This window comes from Euprymna scolopes, chromosome 31 (assembly GCF_053919585.1).
Source record: "Euprymna scolopes isolate OS-2025 chromosome 31, ASM5391958v1, whole genome shotgun sequence".
Lineage (NCBI taxonomy): Eukaryota > Metazoa > Mollusca > Cephalopoda > Sepiida > Sepiolidae > Euprymna > Euprymna scolopes.
In genome coordinates, this window is record NC_136512.1 from 15014049 (window position 1) to 15040523 (window position 26475).

Genomic DNA, 26475 nt, shown 5'->3' on the forward strand with positions numbered 1-26475 from the left:
AGTTTTCTAATTTATCTTTAGAATCTGCAAACCGTTTCCGTCGCAAAAAAAAAAAAAAAAAAAAAAAGTTGGGTTTGTATTACACAGATTCGAAAAAGTTGTCAAAAAACAAATATATAACATGATGATGATGATGAAATATGTTACATTGAATAAAAACACAAAAAATATATCCAGTTTGGTAGAAAAGTAACTTATCTTGCCTTTGATAACATTTATTTGTTATATATTTGTTTTTTGACAACTTTTTCGAATCTATGTGTACAGTAATACAAACCCAAAAAGTTTTCATGATATGAAGAAATTACTTTTTCGAAAAGGCGGTGATCACTTTTCCACCTAAATTTAACTTAAAATAAGCACCCACTTTCTGGCCACTTGAGAGAAGGAGCATTTTTTTTGTGTTTATTGACTAAAAAGTTTTTTTTGTTTTATTTATTTATTTTTTTTTTTGCATGATATTAACCTCTGAGCTCTGGGACTATTTTCTATTTTACAGCCTAGCCTTCATTTATGCTAGGCTGTTAAATGTGTACCCGCATACTAAACTGCCTTGTCACAGTGTAGTATTGGCGAAAATTTAAAATTAGATGAAAAACAAGTAGTTTTCCAAATATCAAGCCATGTAATTCTATATCTTATCACTGGTGGCCATTTTTGTACACACAAACGCGTGCATATTTTTGACGCTTATCGGTAAAAAACATCCCCCCCCCCAAAAAAAAAAAAAAAAAAAAAATTAACTACTAGATCAATTTTTGTGAGTTTTGGAAAATACCATCTCCATTCCATGACAAGTAGGTACATGATAAGTTTTTTTTTGTTTTGTTTTTTTCCATTTTTGCTTATCTCTCACCGTCAATTTTTTTTGTTCGTTTGCTTATTTTTAAAAATACAATTTGAAAAAAAAAAAAAAAAATCGTTTCATTTTGCAGCAGACAACTCTACACAAAATGTCTTTGTGAACATGGGGGTGAAGAAAATTGAAGATATCATTTTTTTTTTAGCTTGTATCCTAACGCCAATAATTGTGCTTGACCAGTCATTAGTTGGTTCACACAGCAGTTATGCCATAACACACGCGCTAGAACAAAGGGAAGGGCTAGGTTAATAAAAGTTTCTAATGACACCGTGAACGTTGACAGCTCCTCTACGTTGCGGTTCGAAAAGTAACAACCTGGAAGGACACGCCCTTGTATCAACACGGGAGATATCTGAGGGGTTTTGTGATCATTTGAAGGAGCACTTCACCCAACTACCCAGACTCAGGATCGAGGAGTTTAGCAGCTATTTGACCTACTCACGCTGCCTTACTGCAGTTTGAGTGGCTAGCTGTGATGGGTTGGTCACGGAGCGTCAGATTATTACTGCGTTGAAGCAGGTTGGCTACAACGTCTCCAGGACTTGATGGTCTTCCCCATGAATTCTACTTGAAGCTATCACCCATGTTGCTTCCTATTCTGAAGGATGTGTTCAACCATTATTTCCCACGGCTCCATTCCTGTACAGGTGATCAACGGATGATCACATTGCTGAAGAAGGCAGCCGGCATGGTGAGGAGGAAAACTTAGATGACAACAGGCCCTTAACTAAAAGATTTTGGTAAGAGTTCTTGCAAATCGCTTGCAGGTTGTCATCACTGACTTGATCGAACTATGCTGTGAAGGGTAGATCGATTCAAGACAACCTGCATCTGATCCACATGATCATAGAGGAAATAGATGACACCAAAGCCACGTTGATATTTTTAGATCAGCCAAGGCTTTTGATAGGGTCGACCATCATTTCCTGGGATCGGTTCTAGAGGCTGCCCATTTTAATCCATATTTCCACAAGTGAGTGTCTGTTCTGTACCACAAACTGATGGTAGTGGTGGAGGTAAATGGTAGGCTTTCGGAGTCGTCCTGGCATTGGAACCCCTCCTTTGCAATTTAAGGTATGAGGCAGCAAAACCAGTCCTGCATGGAATAGCTCTCCCTGGTGGTATGTGTGCCAGGGTTTCTGTGTTCACCGATGACGTCACTGCTTGCATGGACATCAAAGCGGTGACCAAAGTGCTCACTAATTACAAAGTCACAGGGGCCGTTTTCAACCGCAGCATGTCTACCAGCCTGTGGTTGAGAGCCTGGAGTGCAAGTCCAACCTTCCAGGCATATTCAGCTGGACTGATGGCTTAGTCCATGTTCTGGGTGTGTGGTTTGGACCAGGTCTACAGCTGGATAAGAACTGGTCGGAAGTATAGACAAAGGTCGAATCGTCGGTAGAGACTTAGATTCGAAGGGTCAAGTGGAAGCGTGCACCACTTATTTCTTTGCACTCATCTTTCACCGTCTGGCTGTACTGCTCTTGCCTGCGAAACGCCTTCAAGCTTTAACAGAGCTCTTCTTGCTTCTTTGGAAGAAAGAAAAGCACTGTGTTTGCAAGGAGGATGTACTCAAAGTCCGAGCGAGGGAGGCCTCGGAATGCCTGATCTTAAATGTCACAGACACGTTGAAAGGCTGGCTTTTCTGGGTTGTTCTCTGGTGGAGAATGTTCCGTGAGTCCTTGTGGTTGGAAACACCTTTCCCAACCTCAAACCCGACCCTCCAGTCGAAGGTTGTCATAGGCTGAGGGGAGAATCAAAATTCTTTGCCAAATGCTGAGGCGCGCTGGGAGCTGCGCCAGGACCAGTGTCCTCTCACAGCCTAGGAAGAAACTTCATCGTTCACTAGTGGTAGGTACAACTTTGGATCCCATCAGGGAGCGGCTGGGATGATCGAAAGAGGAGATACACTCACAGTGAAATTGGATGCCAGGCTAGGCTTATCTCAATAATTCTGAATTTTTCCTGACTTGGCGACTTTTCTGGAATGCACTGCCTCTTTTTGCCAATGTCAATGTATGTCAGAGGTAATGGCTCGCATCAACGCCAAGCCCCCGTATTTCTTCGACGCTACTTATGTTATAGACAATGTCCATCTACCACTGTCTGAAGAGAAAACAGTGGTTTTTCTCGCTATCCTGGCAGTAGTAAAAATAGTGACACGGGTCACACGCCTCAAAAAGGTTCCACGAGGGAACATCTGTTTTAGATCGTGATCTGGTTGTTTACTTTAAATATTTGCTTAAAGTGAAAATCAGGTGCGATTGGAGGAGGTTGCCTTGATCAGATTTCGATAAGAGGTGGCTGCAAGACACTAGTTTGTGCTGCTGTCAAGGAGCCAAGCATACACAGTCCTGCATTCTTAGTAACTCGGATCAGACTAGCATAGTCATACAAATGAGATCCAAGTCCTGTTTTGTTTTTTGGTGCCAGAGAGCCTCTGAAGATGCCCAACCCTCCTATTTTTTTATGGCCCTTCCCCTTGGTTTTACTTCATTTATTTTTTCTTGTAGGTCACCTTCCACTCCCCCTACTTATCATCCCAATTTTTTTCACACCCTATTAGCCCCCACTGCCAATTAGAGAACATTCTGCTTGTTTTAGGTTTCCGGAAAACAGTGGGAGTCTAATACAGCAAGGGTGAGTGGGGGGGGGGAGCTCTACCTCAATAGGCATTTTATTTGCTTCATACATTTATTTTTCGGGATTTTTTCTAGATCTTTCCACTCCCCATCATTCATCGGACTTCCATAAAATTTAAGACTTTTTACTTACCAATAAGCTTTTTTTCCACATCACATTTGTTCCAATAATAGTAAAAAAAAAAAAAAAAAAAAAAATTTATACACACACATATTTATTATATAAAAAAAAAAAAGAGTAATCTCAAGTTTTGTAGACAATAGAAAGGCACTAGACCCCCCCCCCCTCCTCCTTATTCGGGCTTTATGTGTAAGTTTGTTGCTTGGATTTTTACGTATTATGTCTACTTTATTTGTACTTTTTCAGAAAATAAACTAAATAATTAGAACAAAGGGAAGTAATTCATACCAAACTGAACGTACTAATAATTTTAAGTTTTCTCATACCCCCCCCCCCCTACAGGAGTCACCACTTATCAAGGCTCGGAAGCCACTCGAGGATAAGGGTTAATGAGAGCACAATAGTCAATGGGAACATACCGTACTAATCGTTAGTGGTGGAAATGTGGTACTTAAGCAGACCGCTCACCAAGAACTTGTTACACTTGAAGATAACCATATTGTAGTCAGTTGGAAAGCAGGAAAATGGAACAGAGTTCCACAGGCGTGCAGTTCTAAGAAAGAAGCTTTGTTCTTGGAATCTTTGTTTAGGTACAGATAAAGAGTAGGGGAAATTATTGATAGTGGTTTCAGCTAAACGAATGTTTCTCGTTAAAGTCAGACGGGGGGGGGGGCACTTATTGGAGCTTAGACGAGCACTTGCCATGAAAATAATGATAAAGCAAAAACAGGCTCGCAACATCTCTTCTGTGGGAAAGAAGTTACAAGGAAGAGAAAAGGGCATCTCAAACTAGGCTACGAAATCTGTCAAGGCAGGATGAGCTGCTTCTAGCAGCTCCTGCCCAGATGTGGCAACAGTACTCCATCCTAGAACATACTTGGCTCGTATGCAGATAGAGAATTGCATCAGCAGTGAGAACTGGAGTGGTAGAACGAGCCCACCATTTTTCCAGCAGCCTTTGCAATGGATTTGATATACATGTTCCATCTCAGATCAGGAGTAAAGGTCATACCTAGAAACTTTTCAAAACATGGAGCCTCCCCAAGACGGGAGCCATTCAGTTCAATTAATGCCAGACTTGGATCAGATCGTTGATGATGAAAAGATAGAAGTTTGACTTCAGATGCATTAAAATTAGCCAGTCACCTCTTTCCTTATTGCACCATGTGCTCAAGATCAGAGAGAACTTGGTTGTTGATGGCCTTTGAAGTGTTGCCATAGATAGTAGTATCGTCAGCATAAATGTCTACAAATGATCTTAGGAGATCGTTGATGTAGATCAGGAAAAGAATTGGGTCCAGGATGGACTCCTGAGAGACTTCCTGTGAGTTTCTGATTTCTGCCCATTAACTGCTACTCTTAATTAGCCTATCAGAAAAATGATTTAATAATTAAAGACATTCCATCTTTACTGTAGCTAGAGATTTTGTTGAGTAGACCTTTATGCCATACCCTATCAAATGCCTTTGATATGTTGAGAGCAATTTCCCTAGAAACGAAGCCTCCATCAAGATTCAGTAATCTTATGAGATATAAACCGTTAACACATCTGCTGTAGATCTAGCAGAATGGAAACCATATTGCATGTCATTAAGGAGCTAATTTTTGCCAAGGTTGTTGACTTCTCTATTTAACAGATTCCAGCAACTTACTCATGATGCACAGGAAACTGATCTGTATTGAGAGGGAGATGACAGATCACCTGAATTTTTAAATACGGGACCTACTAAGGTTTTCCAAGGTGTTGGGAAGCAATTCTCTTAAGACAATGCTTAAACAGCTTTGTAAATATGTGAGCTTGTTCTGGTTGAAGCTTTTTCATCACTATAATAGGAATGCCATCAGGGACAGTTGCTTTACTGGAATCGAGGTTGTTGATTAACTCATGTAGATGAATAATTATTTTTCTTTGTTTTCCATAATTTTTGGATATGTTAATATTTAAGACATGACAATTACGTAGGTATCATTTGTTTTACTTGAAATTCAATATTTTTTTTTTTTTTTTATAATATAGAAGCACCAAAGTTTTACATGAACTGCAAATAGAAGTTTATTTTTAGTAACAAAATTTGTGAAACTATTGTATATACCAACTAAAAATAAAGATCATTTTTTTTAAATACATTTGGCTATAAAGTAATGCTTATATCAAACTTGACTAATGGGGTCTTAAAAAACGGATGATGAAAAGCAATTGTTTTAAAAAAAAAAAAAAAAAAAAAAAATGCAACTTAATACATACAGTTGAAATTTTTTGCCGTTTTTAAGAACTTTATCTACATTTTCTTTTTATGCAAGTTGAATTGCTATTTTGGTTGACTTTGGCGATCAAAGAGATGTCGACAAACTATTGGCTTTTTTTTTTTTTTATATCACTCAGACGCTAAAATCCGAAATCATGGAAAACTTAATCCCTGGTCTTTACTTGCTTTTAAAGATTATTTGGGGAAATTCTTGTCAAGTTTTTCAAATTTCTTTGTGAAATCATGTGTTGCTTCTCAACAGCAATCATAGACCCCAATGCTGTTGTAGACCATTTTTTTCCGATTCTGATCCTCTCAACAGTATTTTAGAAGCTGTATTCAGAGTCGCAAGCCATTAATCGACCTAATAAAAAATAAAAAAAGTCAACCGCCGCAAGCTCACCGTCTGTAAACATAAATAAATATACTGTCCTTGTGTCCAGTCAGCATGGTTTAACAACCATCCAATTTTCCAACACCTTGCCCACCATTGTCTTTCAAACCTCACTTCCTATATTTTTATTCTTTCTTCTAATTACTACTGGATCAACAATCCTATTTCGTATAGCCTTTGTGTGTATCGTCTTTTTACTAACCTCACTTCCAACACTTGGGAGGAGGGAGGACAATTAAAAAAAAAAAGAAAAGACAAAAATAAATGGGGGGGGGAAAGCTCCTTCAGATCTGAAGAAAAAAAATTGTAGGATGAGATGAAGACGAACCACATCTAAGTGTTAAACAAAAGCGATGCTAGTTTACATAGATGATTTAAACTAATGCATTTCAGGTGAAAACATTAGTATAAATTAAAATGAAAAATAATTACAAGTAAACATAGAATTTATCGGATTATCGTATGTTTAAATGTGGAAGAGTTATGCAACCAATTCAGTATGACAAACTGATTTATTTCTCACGACTTGGAAAAAAAAAAAAAAAAATCTATTGGATGATTTTTTCAAATTTATAATTTTGCCAGGACATGCAAATATGTAATGTTTTCACCTGAAATGCGTTTAAAAGATCAATGTAAATAAGCACAAAAAATTCTTATAAAAATGAAAATAAGCAACGAAAAAACTTGCATGATAAAAGTTGAAGTATTTAAGAGAGAGAGAGAGAGGGGGGGGGGGACTGTCTTTGCCCCAACTCAGAATCAGGATTGAATGATGCTGCATTTAGGCAAATCTGTAATGGTTTCATTATGACCCCAGCCATGGTCAGGTGGACATGATGCAGCAGACTAGAGGAAAGAATGCTTTTAACTGTTTAGTTAGAACTTTGGTTGTCATATGCATTCAGCATCCGACACTTCCGCCATCATCTCCATAACACCTGGATATACCAAGTACAAGGAAGCACTGTATAACAAGAAATATCTACCTTAAGTGCCACAAATTATTTGACTATTACGACCCCTTTTAGACCTGACAACAGAGGAGACAAGACATTTCCCAACTGGGAATCGGAAACACTCAGCATTTTTATTACCAAAACCAAATGAAGCAATTGCTGCAATATCAGTTAAATGAACCAAACTAACCATAGAATCAATTCGTTCCGGCTTGGATTTTGTATAATGAAAAGCATATTACATACAAGTAGTCTAATCCGTTCAAAGCCCTATGAAACACTCATTAAATTTTATAATAGAATGAAATAAGAGCAAAACCTAACATAACAGTTAATGCTTTCACTTAAAAAAATGTTGACACGCGATAGAATTTTATATTTAGATTAAAAAAAATCATCATTACTTGTAAAATTAAAAAAATCATTACTTGTAATGTCACAACTAATCACATTTATGAGGACGCAGGTACATGGAACAAAAAAATATTCAAAGCGAAATAGGTTTATTTTCTTACACCTAATTTGAGATTTCTAAGAAAAATAACACTTCACTCCTTATAGAAATTTCAGAGGGTGTATAATAAAATCTTTCAATCTTTATTCTGCAAATATGTTAATTCGTACATTAGTTTGTTTTTTTAATTTTTAAAATATGATTAACTTGTAGGGTGGGTGGGTAAGTAGAAATAAATTCATGTCATGAAAAAAAAAAAAAAAAAAATTAGGTGGCTGAAAGTCTTTCCATGTATTCTGAAAGAAAAATTCACATCACGTTTTGTAAGCAGAGTCTTTCATACGTAGAGGTCCTGTGTAGTTGACATTGGTTACGGATTTTTGCTGATGTTTTAAAATCAGCACAAGGAATTCTAACAAACCCAAAAACTTCATATGAAAACTTAATTTGAAGAGAAAACACAAACGTGTAAAACTTGAGTATAGAAAGAAATTAATTTTGAGCCACAGTTATCTGTTGGATAATTTTTTTTAAACTACACTGCATGTTTGACAACTAATCTATTAATGCTAGAGGCTTGGAGCTAAAGGATCGTCTCAATATAAAACATAAGGAAAAAGGGGTGGGGGATGACTACTGCAATATACCTTTTTCATTAACATTTCAAACTTTTGTATAAGAGATGTTAATTGGAATCTCGGAAAAGAATAATTTGAAGGTTGTAAGCCTGATTTCATTCTTTGTTACATATCGAAAAAAAAAAAAAATAAAAATAAATAAATCCTGATTCACTAGATTAGGATATATCATTTATATCATAATTACATAACATTATGCCAACGACTCATCTAACGTGTACAATATCAATGTAAAAGTTGAGAATATTTCAAGTCAATCCGAGTCTGCATAAGATTTCTTTTTAATAAAACTACTTATTTTATATGGAGTTGCAAGGTTAATTTGCATATTGGTTCAAATAACCATTATTTTTTTCAAGCAATGATCATTTCGATTTTAGTATAAATAGTTATTTGGTAATTTTGTAATTCCTCGACAAATATTTAACAGCTATGTTTATTTTTTTTTTTTTTTAATTTTAGGACACTAAATTTTTAACAAGGGTTTCAAGTGTAAAGACAAATTTCACATCAAATAAAAATTTAACAATGTTAAAATATTTTCTTAAAAAATGTCGAATATTTCAAGTAGGAAAATTTTGCAAGGCAAGCAAAAAATGAAAACTTGTTATAGAAAAAAAAAATAATCATTAAGTTAGAAAATTCTAATCAAGTTTTAATTGAAATTAAAATAAATCCCCCCCCCCCATGTTAATTTACTAGCCTTCAATTATTGTTAGGGATGAAAATGAAAAATGACCAACACCAAAACTTTGAGTAAAAGTTTAAGATTAAATTGTAATGTATTTTTCTGAACAGACTACTGCAGTGTCAGCATTTATACTGGATATCCATAAATAGTTAAGATTATCTAAGAAATTAAAAAAATTAAAGATCAAAATAAAGGTCAGAGAATATAACACAAGATCCTCAGTTATTAAGCAACAAGTTCCAAACACATGTATTGGTTTTACAAGTTCCATAATGCATGCTGATGACTTAAAATGATGTAGAATAAAAATAAAAAAGTCACTAAATGATAAATTTAGCCAATCATGCCCACTGGGTAAAACAAACGTTATTTCAAACTAGTCTGGTCATTTTAAAGCAAGATACCACAAAAGAATTTATATTAAAAAAAAAAAAAAAAAAGTTTCTGTGCTTAAACCTAAATGTAGATTCCATGAACAAAGTTTCTTTCTTAGAACTGCACGCCTGTGGAACTGTCTTCCGTTGGCCTGCTTTCCAGCCGACTACCTGACCATCTTCAAGTCCAACGTAAACAAGTTCTTCATGAGCCGTTCCACTTAAACAAATTTACCAAATTTCCATTATTAATGATTACTATATTGTCCAATTAACTATTGTACACTCTTTAACCCTTATCTTCAAGTGGCCTTTATAAGTGGGGGATTCCTTTGTAAAAAAAAAAAAAAAAAAAAAAAAAAAAATCCAGAAGGCCATCATTCTTCGTGGGTCCAAGCATTCGCCGATTGATATTTTTTTTTTTTTTTTTTTTTAAAAGTTGTGATATACATTTTTAAGTTTGTAGAAATAGTGCACATACTTTAGAAGTAGACTTAAAAATAAAAACAATTTAATTCTGTCCGTTTCATGTTCTGTTTAAAAATCAAACTAGTTTTTAGAGGTTGGAGATTTTAGTTCATTTAGAAACAAACAAAAATGACAAGAGGCTTGTTGGTTAATGTTTATGGTTTGGACAGAGACTAAAAATATATTCAACAATTGTCAAGTTTGGACATGTTTAGTCATGCTATTAAAAAGCTGAGTATATTAGTTAAAACAATCTAAGGACAAGAATTATTAGTACGAAGGCTTGTATCATCAAATCTTAGAAAGATTTCCCATTTATATGCTTATATATATATATATATATATATATATATATATATATATATATATATATATATATATATATATATATATAACTACTCATTCTTAAAAGTTTTACAGCTTTTCATGAAAGCTAAATATTCTTTAACTCTAAAAATTTCAAAGGAAAGAAACTTTGAAAGCAAAAACTTTTTTGGGGAAAAAAAAAAAAAAAAAAAAAAAAAAAAAAAAATTACTTTGAATAGTTAAAACTTCCTAAATTAATAGGAACCTATTCGTACACAAGACTTACTTTGAAAAATTACAAAAACTATAGCAGCAACCAAGCTTCTTTGTTAAATATCCTGAACACATGAAAATACAAAGTTTAATATGTCTTGTTAAAGGGATCACAATTTAAAAGTTATCTTTATGTTCAAGTTAGGAAAAAAATAAAAGTACATGCATTTAAAACTATGGCTTGTCACGTGAAATTTTTTTCCTAAGAGATTCATACGCATGACTACAACGACTAATTTCCTTAATCTCGTCGGATTGAGAATAAAAGTTTGAACATGTTCAGTTAAGTCATTGCATTAAATTTGATGTAAGACATTTGTTATTTCAATTTAAAGTTAATATTTAATAGATTCTGTTTTGCATCTAAAATCATTTGTACATTCTTTTGCAGATATTTGATAAAATAGTGAATTGGGAGTAAGAGTGATCGCTTTCAAAGAAATTCTTTCATGGTTCCAACATTGTTAGTATTTTTATTGAATATGGTAACAAAAAAATTCCTATTATAAATTATATATGGGACATGACCAACAGTACACTATGGTGGCTCAATGTACCGAGTTTGGAGAGGATGAGCTCAATTGAAGTTGATAAAGATTATGCTTTTAATAAAAGGGAGTTAAATGTCTGAAAAAAATTGAAGATTTCCAATTATCCAAAGAGAACCAAGACTCCAAAAGTAGGAAAATGACAGTGCAGCATGTCTTTCTGGAGTTAAATCAAGTTTATTTCCGAGGACAATACACAGTTATACAGAGTAGACCGTCATGAAAAATTTCACAAACCCAGGCAGCAGAGATTTTCTTTTCAAGATGCAGAAGCTGTAGTATTCCAGGTTTAGGAGGGGGTGGAAATTTAAAAAAAAAAAAAATCCAAAAGGACAGGAAACAAAACTACTGGAAATTGGAGCAACTTTTAAAGTTTAGAAGCCAATTTATTGCTATTAATGTAACAGAAAGTTCACATTACCCATCCATGCAAGAATTTTCAAAAAAGCCAAAGCAGTCGATAAATGAGCATGGATGTTATGGTTACGTTTTCTTTTGCAAAGCAGATACGATGATAAAAAAAAAAAAAATTGCTGCAACAGTCAACACTGAAAATTGCTGCCAATGAGATCCCATTTAAAATGTTAAGACTTACGGGCAGAGTTTGGCATAAAGACATTGACTTGTCAAGCCAAACAAGTTTAATAGAAAGATGGCTGCTGCAATTAATAATATAAGAATTGGAACAGACATTTGCAACAAACTGGAAGATTATCCTAATAATGACGGTAGTTGTCTAAGGAGATTATTAGTAATTAGGCACAGCTTCTTGCTGCATAATAAAAGATGGGAAAAATATAGCTTTAACACAATGCAGTAGTCGGCACACACGGTATTTTGTATATAGAGATAAGCACATGAACAATGTGGAAAAGATTTTCAAGCTAAAAACTTCTAACATTTCAGATCAAAATATCATGACTTAAAAATTATTTGTTGGAATTTTTTTTCTTTTCCCTCAATTTAAACTTCATCCATGGATCAAGAAATGATGCAAGATCAGAACACATACACATAGGGAAAGAAAAAAAAAAAAATTAATGGAAAAAAGAATTTTTTTTTTTTTTTTTTTTTTTTTTAAATATTTATTTGCAACCAAACCAGCATTTTTTTGAACTGCCTTTGAAGACTTGTTAGAAAAAAAGTTTTGGTGCAGAGGAGTAGGATGAAAAAAATTTTTTTTCTTTTTTTAAAGGCCTGAAAATCATTAGCTCATGCTATATTGAAACCAAAAACATTGGCTTGTGAAGTCCTCAGAGGAGACTCCTCAACCAGAAAAAGGATTAGAGGGGGAAGGAAGAGAGCAAAAGAAATCAGTTGTAAAGACAATTTTTTCCTAAGCTTTATTTCGAATTACAAACCAAAAACAATTGTCAAATTAGCATAAAAAAAAATAGTTTCAATTTTAACCCCATGAAATACTTTAGCAATCTCCAGTTTTTGTTGGTTTATTATTATTTTTTTTTAATTTTTAGTTTATTTTTTAAAAATCTTTTTAAAAATTGAATTTTTAATTTGTTTAAAATTACATACATTTTTTTAAATAACCTTTGAGTTTTTTTTAAAAGAAAGGAGGCAGGAAGGAAGGGGGATAGGAAAGTGTGACCAACTTTAAGAAAGAAGAGGTTGGGCGGCAGCAGCAGAGGACAACAGCGCACAAAGAACGCAAAAAGGTTAGGAGGGTCATTGAGGGAGGACAAAGATGAGAACTATATATATATATATATATATATATATATAATAAAAAAAAAAAAGGTCCACCACAGAAAATAATGCATTTTGTTAGAAAACATTTCAGACTGCCTTCATCTCAAATTATTATTTCATAACTTTAACATATTACAAAAGTTGAAAAAAAAGCTGGTCTAAGTAAACATTATCTTGAAATGAAATACTAAATTGAAACAAAAAAAACTTTGCCCACCTATAACCACACAAATTAGATATTACACATTTCTTTCTGAACATAAAAAAAATCTAAAAGTTTACAGTCAAGATCAAGCCGGCTGAGACAAGTTATATGCACCAGAAAAGAGGATTATTTTCCCTCCTGAACCCCAACTTTAGCCCCTCCCACACCTCCTTCCAACCCCCAAGAATAGTCTTGTCAATCATGCAAAACTAAATTTAAAAAATTTAGTTTATCCCCATTGAATGTTGAAAGTAAAGACTGGTCCAAAATTATAATTGAAAGACACGGGGCTAAATTGGTCCACATTTAGCCAGGGCAGAGAAGAGAGGAGGATAGAGAAACACGCACAAGGGAGACAAATTTACAGAAATCAAAAAGAGAGAGAAAGATAGCAGGTTCGGTCAAACCAACCACAACTAACAATAGTAGTAGTGGAATAAGTGGTGGTGGTAGTAGCAGACTAATGAAAATGAGGCAAAGTTTAAAGGAGAGAGAAAAAAGAATGAGAAAAATGAAATCAGAAAGAAGAGGAGGAGGAGGAGGAGGCAAGTGTTTTTCTTCTGTTCCTTAATTACCCTTGTTCCCCTACCCCCAAACTTTTCTAAGTGTGTCTCCCTTCCACTCAATAGCGGTCATGACTGGCCTTTTGCAACACTATGGAATAATGGACACGGTTTGGTTGGTCACTTTTATACAAATAACATAATAATACAGAACAATGTACAAGAGAAAAATGATCATCGTCATGGCCAGAAGAGAGAGAGAGAGAAAGAGAGTGACAAGGAGACCAAAGTTGTTGTTGGTAATTATTATATTATTAATTGTTGTTCTCATATGAGTGTTGTTGTAATGTGCAAAGATTCAAACTAAAATGGGCCACAGTTTATGACACCTCCTCAGTCTCAACATCCTGCAGCTGCTCAGTCTTCTGTTCGCATTCTGGAAACAAAGAAAAGTATTTATATTAATAATTAAAAAAAGCTGGTATAATAGACAAGAACAATATTTCAAGTAGGAGGAAAAAAAAAAAAAAAAAACGTGCATCAACCATAATCAATAAAAAGAAAATTTGAAAAGCCACTCGGTTGTAATTTGAAGGGAAGCAATCCCACAAGCTGAAAGCCTAGTCACAGAAATTCTGCCCAACACTAAACACATGAGAAAGTAAACTATTTTTCAGTTTTGATAGCAATGAGTTCTGGCTGTAAATGTCAGACAAGGAACCAAGATTGGAGTTCAGTTGAGCAACTTTAATGAAACTAACATTATGTCTGGGAGATGGGAACAAAATAAAAAGCTATGAGCTATCACAACTTCAAGGATTTTAAGGGACACACAAATGAATTAATGTTTACTGTCATTTAGTCGATACCTTGAAAACCAGACTATTTCACATACCAAACGCCTAATGATTTTAAAAGCACCATAGAATTATTTCTTTAGGAAAAATGTATGCAGAAAAACAAAAAATCATCCAGATTAAAAAATGATTTAAAGTATTCTTAGAAAATGTGATAAATGCACAATACTTTAAGCTTGATTTCAAACTGTTACTTTTTTTTTTTTTTTTGGTGTGTGTGTGTAGGAGACAAACATTGAAAATTTTTACCTCCTTTTGCAATTATAGACTTTCAATTTGAATAACTTCAAATGTGACCTAGTTTTTATATAGGCAAAAAACTGAATCTAAAGTATGGTAAGTGAACCAACCAGGTTTTCTAGAGATCTTAACAGACAAGTCTTTCATTTTAGATCTGAAATCAAAGTCAGTTCTAAGAGATTTATCATTGAGGGCGCCATTTGTTCCGACTGGGACAAAACGGGGATCCAAGCATTAGAGTTAAAAGGAGATGACGTTGATTTTAGGTGTTACAAATAAAAGCCCCGATCCAAGAGAGAAACAGTGAGATCTAACCAATGCTCTTTGAAGTGCTGTCAACCAAATGCATAATTTGCATGTCAATCTAATAATGAAAATCAAGTGTTGAGGCACACTTGTGCTCTCGAGAAATGGAGAAATAACAAAAACAAATTTCATACCATCAGCTTGCATATCCGATGTCCAGAGAGTGAGGTTATCTCTGAGAAGCTGCATTATAAGGGTGGAATCTTTGTAGCTCTCTTCACTAAGAGTGTCCAGTTCAGCAATGGCCTCGTCAAATGCAGCTTTGGCAAGTCGACAGGCTCGTTCCGGGTTGCTAAGGATCTCGTAGTAAAATACAGAAAAGTTGAGAGCCAGTCCTAACCGAATGGGATGAGTTGGTGGCAGCTCATTCATGGCAATGTCACTGGCTGCTTTGTAAGCCCCTAAACTGTTGTCGGCAGCCTCTTTCTTATCAGCATCAGTCGCAAATTCAGCAAGGTAGCGATGGTAATCACCTTTCCTAAAGGAAAAAACAAACATAAATGAATATGAAGAGGAAAAATAAAAAATTATGCTGAAAGCATAAAAAGCAGCCAAGGCTTAATCTTAACTGTTTAATCATCAATGTAACTATTACATCACTGGACAAGGTATGTTTATTTAGCCATCGTAATGATAGCTAAATAAAATGGAAAAGAAAGTTATGAAAAGTCTTAAAGAACCTTGCAATATTGCTTAATTAAAATTTTTGTATTTCTCAAAATATGCTCGACTGATTTTAAAAACAAGCCAAACAAAAATCATGAAACTTGAGTTTGTGTTGAAATGAGTTTATAATTTTCGTAATTTTATGGAGGGCATTTTTAGGTGAAAAAGAAATTTTTTTTTTTTGTAAATAGATTTTAAAAATGTAATATTTGAGAATTACGACGTAGCTTCAATTTGAAGACACTCAATCTCCATTATAACAAAATACTAAGATTCTTGGAGAAAGTTCTGAACAACTTGATACAAGAAATAGAAATTGAATAAATTTACTCACATTTTGAAATAAAATACTTTCGATTCACCTGTGTCTGCATTCACCAAAAGTTTTTTCTCCAAAACAGACAAAACATCGTTGCAAATATCTTTTAGCTCCGACTCGACCTACAAAGGAAAAAAAGTGACAAAAAAATGAAATTAAAAAGCTTATTCCAAATCACTTTTGGGCAAGAAAATTATATATATGGACAAGAAAAAAACTGAAAAAAATCAGTTACGTCTTAAAAATGTCAAAATCAATTTAAAAAGTAATTTCAATAAAAAAAGTTATTTTAAAAATTGACAAACAAGGCAATTTAATAGTTTTGATAAATAATCTTCAGAACAAAGTACACAGGGTTCGTACAAACTTTCATGTCTTCTGCCGACAAAATTCAAGTTTTCAAAACAAATTGATAATACAAACAATGATTAAAAAAATTAACAGGAAAGGTCATTTTCATTTATCTATTTCATGAAGTAGTTTTAAATGTTGCAGTTATTTACATGAAGTTCTCTAACACACAAAACTGATCAATTATTTACAGCTTTCATTTGTTTTGTGTTTAGTGCCAGCCATGTGTGATTTCAAGGCACTTTTATTTTGATCAAAACAAATGCCTTTTTTTACATAAATATATTTGTCGACAGTCATCTTTACATCGGAGTTCATTTTACTTTTAAATTTATAGCATTGTGGATACTAGTGTTATATCCCTTTAGCACAAAATTACCTGATGTTATACGGAAAGTTTCAGGTAGTTTCCTGATTAAAGAAACATAACATTTGTATTGACAATATTTCAATTTTATTTTTAATATTAAATTATTTTATAGCATATTATTAATACTTAAATTTAATAGTATTTATTTCGATTTTATTTTAAATATTTCAAATTTTTACTGGATATGGAAAATATGGAAAATGTCCTAAAAGGGCTCTGAAGATTGTATTTAATCTTCAGAGCCCTTTTAGGACATTTTCCATATTTTCAAGTTAATAGAAATAAGGTCTGTTCATGGCGAAAAGCCAAGGCTGTATGAACCCTGGTATATACAAATTTCCCAGTAAAAATTTATAGGTCAACACAAAATTAAATGAGCATCTTTTTGGAATATGTGGGTTTGAAAAGCATCTTTTTGGAATATGTGGGTTTGAAAAGCATCTTTTTGGAATATGTGGGTTTGAAAAGCATCTTTTTGGAATATGTGGGTTTGAAAAGCATCTTTTTGGAATATGTGGGTTTGAAAAGCATCTTTTTGGAATATGTGGGTTTGAAAAGCATCTTTTTGGAATATGTGGGTTTGAAAAGCATCTTTTTGGAATATGTGGGTTTGAAAAGCATCTTTTTGGAATATGTGGGTTTGAAAAGCATCTTTTTGGAATATGTGGGTTTGAAAAGCATCTTTTTGGAATATGTGGGTTTGAAAAGCATCTTTTTGGAATATGTGGGTTTGAAAAGCATCTTTTTGGAATATGTGGGTTTGAAAAGCATCTTTTTGGAATATGTGGGTTTGAAAAGCATCTTTTTGGAATATGTGGGTTTGAAAAGCATCTTTTTGGAATATGTGGGTTTGAAAAGCATCTTTTTGGAATATGTGGGTTTGAAAAGCATCTTTTTGGAATATGTGGGTTTGAAAAGCATCTTTTTGGAATATGTGGGTTTGAAAAGCATCTTTTTGGAATATGTGGGTTTGAAAAGCATCTTTTTGGAATATGTGGGTTTGAAAAGCATCTTTTTAGAATATGTGGGTTTGAAAAGCATCTTTTTGGAATATGTGGGTTTGAAAAGCATCTTTTTGGAATATGTGGGTTTGAAAAGCATCTTTTTGGAATATGTGGGTTTGAAAAGCATCTTTTTGGAATATGTGGGTTTGAAAAGCATCTTTTTGGAATATGTGGGTTTGAAAAGCATCTTTTTGGAATATGTGGGTTTGAAAAGCATCTTTTTGGAATCTGGCTAGAAACAGATTGGAAAGAGGGGAGGGGGGATAAAATAAAATAAAATAAAACCTTTGCTCTGTAACATCTGATCAAATTTAGCCGCTGCTCACAACCTTTGGGCTCTTCTTTTTGCTCTACACTGCTAAGAATCCTCCACGAAGCTCGTCGCGCTCCTATCACATTTTTGTAAGCAACAGATAAAAGGTTCCTTTCCTCGACAGTCAAGTCTGAGCCCTGGCCCGCAACTTCTTTCATATTTTCCACCATCTCTGCAAAGAGGGGGAGGAAAAATCATTAGTAGTCACATATACAAAGATAAGGATTCACTTCATCTTTAAATGATTGCCATTTGTTGCAAGAAACAAATTTATTAATTTAAACGCGCACAATAATACGTATATTTTAAAAATTGTGAAACTTAAAATAATTTAATCCGATGTCTCCCACCAAAGCGTATATTCTAATTAGTAACAGATAGAATGATACTAATATTGGAGTTTCCAATGAAAGTATCTTTCAATAACGTAAGAAACATTGGGAGGTGGGTGGTTGTCCAAAGTGTTAAAGCTTGAAAAGCAAATCGGGAGATTTGCTGTACAAATATCCTCAAACCATGTAATCACTAAAAGGGATTCAAAGGTTGACACCGGTATTAAGCAAAAGTTTGTTTGCAGGTTTCACAAAATATCACAATTATTGAAAATGTAATCATGTAATTAAAATTTAATTTAGCCACTTTATTTTTTTTTTTTAAATTTGTTTAACAAATGCAAGATGAAGTTTTAAAATGATTAAATGTTTTTTTTTATAATCTCTCTCTCTCTCTCTCATATATATATATATATATATATATAATATAAAAACTCATTTTTTCCTGTGATTTTGACCTTAATAGGATAAAAATCAAGACATTTCATGCAAATGTAATATGCAGAAACTGCAGCACAATATCCGAGGTGTGTTAGGCATATTACCTCTCCACTTCTTTGCTAATCGTAGATTTCTATATTTTTTTCTGTTGAGAGTTCACCGCCAAAATCAGTTAAGATCAATGCAAGTAGTAAAATCTTTTCTCTAATAAATTCCTGCTTCTTCCGCCACCCATTTACACTGTTACGTTATCGTTCATAAGGAACAGTTATGAACGAACACTGGTTTTGGTTTTCTGTACTTTGTAGTTGCTTACAAAAAAAAAAAAAAAAATTCTTTCCTTTTTTTTTCAATAAACAATACATCATTTCCGTTTTATTTCGTTTTGTTCGAGGTCTTGATTTTTTTTTTTTGAAAGTTTATCATTTTTTTTTTTTCTTTTTTAAATATTGAAACAGGGTTATTACTTCGCTTATTCTTTACTTTACCCTCCCCCTACATGCACACACAAACGCTAATTTGAAATAAAATTAAAAACATTGACCAATAAAAATTAAATTTTGTATTATGAAATTATGTATTTTTGGTGCCGTGCTAAAATATTTTGAAAGCCATTCTTAACCTGAGGTAAGGGTGTTTTTTTTTGTTTTTTTTTAAACTTGTGTTTTTCCACCTTACAATTAAAAAGATACCGTGAATCTTAAATTTAAACTGGGGGAGAAAAAAAAAAAAAAAAAAAAAAAGCAGAGTAGCACCTGCCATCATACGCATCCAAGAACAGTATCTACTGTTAAATTAAACCAAAATTTAGTGCTTACGCATTTTTGCTATCGCGCTATTTAAAAAAATTTTTTTTTCAGGTTAAATTAAAGTTTCACTTTTTTTCTTTTAAATTATAAAGTGGAAGCAAAGAAGTTACAAAACACCCTTCCCATGTTTAAGGGCTTTCAAAATAACACTTATTTCAGCATAGTAACAAAACTACATAAATACCCAAAAATTTTTTATTGGTCAATGTTTTTAATTTTAAATTAAATAAAACATTTAAATCATTTTAAATTTCATCTTGCATTAATTTTTTCAATTTGTTAAATGTGATTAATTTAAATTTTGATCACATTTTCAATAATTATGTGATTGTATTTTATCTATTTAAAAGTGTGAAGCCTGTAAAAAAATTTTGTTCTATACCGGGGGGGGGGGGGGTCGCCCTTTAAGAGTGCTTTAGTGATTACATGGTTCAAGGACATTTGTGTATAACTAAACGACAAATCTTTAGTTGGTACTCTAGCGCACTTTGACCAATGAAACTACCGGATTATATCTGTAAGCGAATATCAAGTATCTAAATAAATTGTCCAGAATATCACCGATATAAAAAATGAATAATAACTTCGATGTAATGCGACAAAACTAAAATAAAAAAAATAAAAAAATGTAAATTGATCAAATAGTTTTACTTTTATAAAAAAGTTTTTGACTAATACATTTCAACATCCTTTAAAAATTTTTTTAAGCGAATCACTTTCCTATATAAATTTAATGTAAAATGAGCACCCACTCCTTGGCAACGTAGCTGTTAATGAGACATGTAAACGTTCGCGTTTTTTCAAGTTTGATGGTGAAGGGGAAGAAAGAGGAACACAGAAAACACTTCAAACATTGTATTTTTTCTGTCTTTATTTTAACGGACCCATTCAACACTAATCCATGCAAGAAATTCTGCAGAAATAAGTAGGCTCCTCATTGACCGCCTACGATTTTGTTTGAACCTAACTGACTAACTGCGGAGGCATATTTTTGGTTCTATTTTTCGTATTTCAGGCTGCCAGTTTTTACTAAGACAACAGGTCGAAATGGATGTAAGAAAACTCACTCGAGGCTTGTAGCCTCAAAACCCCTAATGTGGGACAAAATGTTATCTTTTGCAAACACTTATGTTAGTCAAAATATTATATTCATGGCACACTTGTGCTCTGTGAATTGATTGACTTTCATCATTACTTATATAACATCTCTCAGAGATGAAATTAAGGCCTACATTTAACCTGTCCTATGTCCACCATTCGGGTGGTTATTCACTGAACTTTATGATGACTACCAGACTCACAGCATTTATCCTTGGAAGGCATCATTTAACTCATTGACTTGCTGCAACTATTCTTCGAACAGTGAAGATAAACCATTAACGACTACCCTTTCTGGAGGTTACCAGTCCTGCACTGCAGATAGCTAAAGAAAAGAGGACACATCTTTTGCAATTTGGATCTTTTTATTTTAATAAAATATACGTTGAAGTTTAAAGTTGAGCCTGTTGTGTGATTTATGATTGTTTTCTGTCATTCTACCAAGGGTAAAACCGAGGTGAGAGAATATCTCACATCTATCACATTTCTGCAAAGGGGAAAATTTTTTCAATATTTAAAATATTTGTAATTTGCGTGTGCACAAATACAAGCATAATACTGACACTGAATATATTGAATAAGTCTTAACAAGCTGGTGCTTCATGTCAGATGAGGCCACAAAAAAAAAAAAAAAAAAAAAAAAAAAAAAAAAAAAAAAATGAATGTGCAAAGTGTGAAGGACCAATGTTGCCTTCACATTTTCGCCAAGTTTCAGAAAAATCTAACAGATGGGGCAAAAGTTATGGGGTAAAAAGCGTCAGTTTTTGCAATTTTGGGGCATGTGTGACCCATTCTCAGTTCCTGGGAATGACAAATCCCAGTGAAAAATGGATAAACGGTGCAGTTTCACGCTTTAAGACATGTACATTTGAATTCAGCACCATGGAAAACCACTATGTAGACAAAGTTTTGGAGCAATATATATATATATATATATATATATATATATATATATATATATATAAAAGCATGTTTTTTTTAGCCCTAAAAGTCCCAGAGCAATGCAAACGAGAATTTTGCCACGGTCACCCATACTGAATTTATATTAAGAACAATGGCCTCCACATTTTGGCCAAGTTCCAGGAAAATCTAATGAATAGATCAAACGCTATGGGGCAAAAAGTGTTATTTTTGGTCATTTTGAAAGTGTTTGGACCATTTTTGAACCCCCGGGGGATGCCGAATCCCAGTGTAAATGGATAACTGTAGTTTCAGGCCTTAACATATGTATATTTGAGTTGACCACTGTGAAAAACCACTCTATAGTCAGACATATTAAGTTTTTGTTGAGAAATATAAAAACGGAGCGTTTTTAGCACCAAGTCTCCGTGCACATCTATTCAATGAAATAAGTTGAATTTGTGGCAAAATTACAGGAAAAACTAATGGCCAGTTATCTGGCAATTGTCTGGAATAACAGACTTACAGATGGATGCCACTAAAAACAGGTCCCTCTCCCATAAATCAGAGGATCAATATAATTACCCTTAGATTGATAAATGAAAATTCCTGGGAATCTTGACAATTGTAGGTGGATTGAAAAACATGCCTGCCCAAAGCAGACATCACTTGAAATATGAAATCCAGATATACGAGATGGAATACATTTTAAAGGTCCGCATATAGTCATTGCCAAACATTTTTAGTTAAGTACATGATTGTTAGTTAGTCTGGCAGTTACAAGTGATTGTTAAGTTTACTGTTCTCGTATTTTGGGATGTGCACTTGTTTTCTTATTTCACTTGATATTAGGTATTTTGCTTGATATTAGGTACGGGCAAAAATGGATGAAGGGGGACCTAGTTTTGAAAGCTGATTTATAATTTTTTTTGTAGGTTTCCAACTTTGTATTTCCAAAGAAAAAAAAAAAAAGTTATGAAAAATGTTTTCATGGCAAGCTAACTAATTTAGCTAAATTTTGAAGTTAAATATATTGTAAAAATCGTTTAAGATAAATATTACCTTTGTGGGTCTATTTCAAAGATAATTAGTAAAACAAAGTCCTAAGGTATTGAATAAATAAATAAAAAATAAGATTCTGCCGTTCAAAAATCGCAACAAATGGGAGTTTTGTAAACACGGACATACAGAAACCCAAAATTTCAACCAGTCGGAAGGCTCTCTGCAAATGACGTCATGTGATTCAAAGGAAGAGTGCTAGTTTTCTTTTCCCTCCAGACGTGCATCCTTACATTCCTATCCTGAACGTTTGTATCATTCTTACCATTTTTGAGTTTAATTTTTTAAAATTATTGTTCAAGATTGTATGAAAATTATATTACGCCGCAAGTTTCGCATTCATGCAAGCAAGAGAAATATTAACATCTTACATACAAAAAATTATGCAAAACCTAATTTTAAAAAAAAGTAGAAATATTTTTTGCAATTATATTTTCTTTTGTGTGAAAATATTAAATAAAACAACGCTTAATTCAATGATAATATCGTTAGTTCAAGAACTTAATTTTTCTTCAAGTTGTATCGAAATTAACTAATATGGAGTTTGTTTTGTTACAATTTATGACTTCATTTTCATTAAAAAAAATTCACCCCCCCCTACTGAAAACCATAACTTTAGTAAAGGTATTTTTTTTTTAAACAAAGTACATTTCCACTAAGATTTAAATAAAAAATAACGTGTTCATTATATTCTGTGATCATTATTGGTTAAATACTGAAACTTTAATTAAAATTGTTTAATTTCCTGATTTTTGGTAAATTTTTAAAAATAAAGGGGGAGCTCAAAAATGTTTATAAAAGCAAGAATTTCTTTAGCGACGAATGAAACAAAACTAGTAATCAAAAGCAAAAAACATTTCAAGGTGAGAAATAAAAAAAAATGAACACCTGCAAATAAAGACTTTAAAGAAAGTTAGGTACTTAAGCATTTGTTATTTCGCTGAAACAGCATTATTTAGAAAGCCATTCTTAACATGGGGTACGAAGGGTATTTTTTTTTTTATAACTATTCTGTACTTTTACCTAACAATTTAAGCAAAATATCGTACAAATTGAATTTCTAACTTGAAAATACTATTTAAAAAATAGAGCAATAACATGTATAAGCACTAAAAATTCCAATGTTTGATTAATGATTGGAGAAAATTTTTGCATAAAATATAGATTAAATTTTTTTTATATTTGTTAAAAGTATTTTAATGTTTGATTAAGTTTGTTTTTTTTTTTTTTTTAATATAAAATGGATATACTTTTTAAATAAAAACGTTTTATCCAAACTCCTTTTAAAAAAATATTCCTTACAAATTTCAAATAATACTTTACATCTAACCAGGACTTTAGAACACTTCTGGCCATCCATACTGACCCGAGAGGCCTTATCAAAATAGTTTAACCAGAAAGCGATTCCCCACTTAAAAATGTTATTTTTTTTTTTTTTTTTTTTAAAGCATGGGTGCCCAGTGTTTGGAGGTGTGCGTTGAGAAAAAAAAAAAAAACATGTGACGTCTTTGCTGTTACGACCACTGCCAAACCGGAAGTGACCCAAATCTCCATACCGTGTGTATCAAATTTTAGACTGAAAATTGACAGTTATTGTGTAGGGAAATGTACACAGACACCGATTTTCACCTTTATATAGATTATATCTATAATATAAAGCTGAACGTCTGTGTGTGTGTGTGTGTGTGTGTGTCTGGTCACGAATAGGCTCATATATGGTTGACTATTATAGAAAACTGATCACATAATGATAGATGTATCAAGACACAGGAATGGGTATGTTTGATCTGCCATAATGATTCATTAAAATTGTGGGGTCTGCGTACATGCCTGGTCCACAAAGTATGGAAAAAAAAAAAAAAAAGTTTACAAGTGTTTTTGATATAGATGTACATAATTCTTAGATAAGTATGTTTTAACTTAAATAGGGATGGTATATTAAAATTCCATAGAATGGAAATGGGTACAAACTTTAATAAAGACTTTTCATATCTATCTACTTTGATAATTATGTTCCAGTTTGAAGAAATATGGTATTAAATTATGGGGCGTTCGTTCACGCCTGACCTCCATAGAATGTCAAAGTTTTACAAGTTTTTTTTTTTTTTTTTATACGGATCCACAGAATATTGTGATAAGTGTATCAGTGAATAGGTATGGTATAATAAATTATGGGGTTTATTTTATTTTTACTTTCATATTATGCTTTGGTTTTGATACCCCCCAAATTCAACCAAAATTTACAACCCTTCTTTTTCATACATCAGAGTCCATTTTCTGTAGGCTGTTTTTGAACCTAGTCATCGACAGGTACTTTTGCTAGTGTGTGTGTATATATATATACATATATATATATATAAACCTTCATATCTTTGGTGCTGCTTCAATATAGGTTTCTCATATTTAGCCGCATTTTCGCATTGTGAAAAACAAGCTCTTATTCCCTTTTCATAGGGCGACGAAAGCTAATTGATGTTTACTTTTTACAATTTATACAAGTTTTTATTCATATTTGATTCACTTAATTTTTTCTTCAGAAAAAACTTATACAGAAAAGTGCATTTTGTTCAGAAGATTTTTTTTTTTTTTTTTTAAATTAACCGTTAAAAGAAAAGTGTGATTTTATTCTGAACTTTAACTAGTCACGTTTTAAGAAACTTACGATATAAAAGAAAAGCGGATTGGGGGGGGGGGGGGGGGGGGGGGGTTCTTCCGAAGTTTGTTGGTGACGTTATAAGTAATTGCGAGATAAGATGGAAGCCAGAAATTAGGGGTGGGGGACTGAAAATGATAATATAATGGATTGATTATACAATATTTAAGATCAACTCGGTAGATAAACATTTATGGACGAGAAAAAAAACAAAACAAAAAAAACTAGCATTTAATACAACAGAAATACATAAATTAAATACTGAAATAAAATGTAGTTATTAATATTTGAATCTAAAAATAAAAAGTGCGAATTAGTATAGGAATCACTTATCTCAAAGACACTTCCGTCTCCAAACTGCAAACTAGTGAAGAATTTAACTTAATAGCGTTCAGATTTTTTTTTTTTTTTTTAAATTAACCGTTAAAAGAAAAGTGTGATTTTATTCTGAACTTTAACTAGTCACGTTTTAAGAAACTTACGATATAAAAGAAAAGCGGATTGGGGGGGGGGGTCTTCCGAAGTTTGTTGGTGACATTATAAGTAATTGCGAGATAAGATCTCATCTTCAGGAGGCCTCAAGTTTTGACAAGCTTCTGGGCTTGACCATTACTCCTGATCTTAAATGGAATACGTACATCAAATCTGTTGCCAAGGCCGCTGGAAAAATGGTGGGATCTTTCTATCGATCCGGTAAATATCTCACTGCTGATGCTATTCTCTATCTATATAAGAGCCAGGTACGCCCAAAGATGGAATACTGTTGCCACATCTGGGCAGGAGCTGCTAGAATGGACTTGTCCTGCCTTGATAGAGTTCAAAATAGACTTTGTAGCCTCGTAGGAGATGTCCTTTTCTCTTCGCTGCAATCTCTATCTCAAAGAGATGTTGCGAGTTTGTCTCTGATGTATCGTTATTTTCATGGAAAGTGTTCGACTGAGCTTCAATCTATGGTCCCCCCTCGCCAAACTTTCACAAGAAACACTCGTCTAGCTGTAAACACTATCAATAATTTCCCCCCACTCTTTATCTGTGCCTAAACCTAAACGTAGATTCCATGAACAAAGTTTCTTTCTTAGAACTGCACGCCTGTGGAATTGTCTTCCGTTTTCTTGCTTTCCGGCTGACTACAATATGGTTGTGTTCAAGTCTAAAGTAAGTAAGTTCTTGATGAGCCGTTCCATATAAGTTATCAAATTTACCAAATTTTCATTACTAATGATTATTATATTTTCCAATTTCTACTGTACACTCTTTAACCCTTATCCTTGAGTGGCCTCTGGGCCTTGATAATGTGGTGATGCCTATGTAAAAAAAAAAAAAAAATGAAAAAAAAAATGAATAAAATTAAAAACGCGAGTATTTT

General features: G+C 33.1%; 1 protein-coding gene across 1 annotated transcript in view; it reads right to left on the reverse strand.

Moving 5' to 3' along the window:
- Nucleotides 1-12293: 12293 nt before the first annotated feature.
- The window catches only part of LOC145255643 (14-3-3 protein epsilon-like), a 32185-nt gene continuing 18003 nt past the window's right edge, over nt 12294-26475 (reverse strand). The window contains exons 2-5 of the mRNA XM_080114183.1: nt 17790-17989; nt 15795-15901; nt 14929-15272; nt 12294-13827 (exon numbers count right to left, since the gene is read on the reverse strand). Of these exons, the coding sequence (XP_079970309.1) occupies nt 13772-13827; nt 14929-15272; nt 15795-15901; nt 17790-17989 (707 nt within the window). The 3' untranslated portion in view covers nt 12294-13771. The remainder of the gene's footprint in view (nt 13828-14928; nt 15273-15794; nt 15902-17789; nt 17990-26475) is intronic.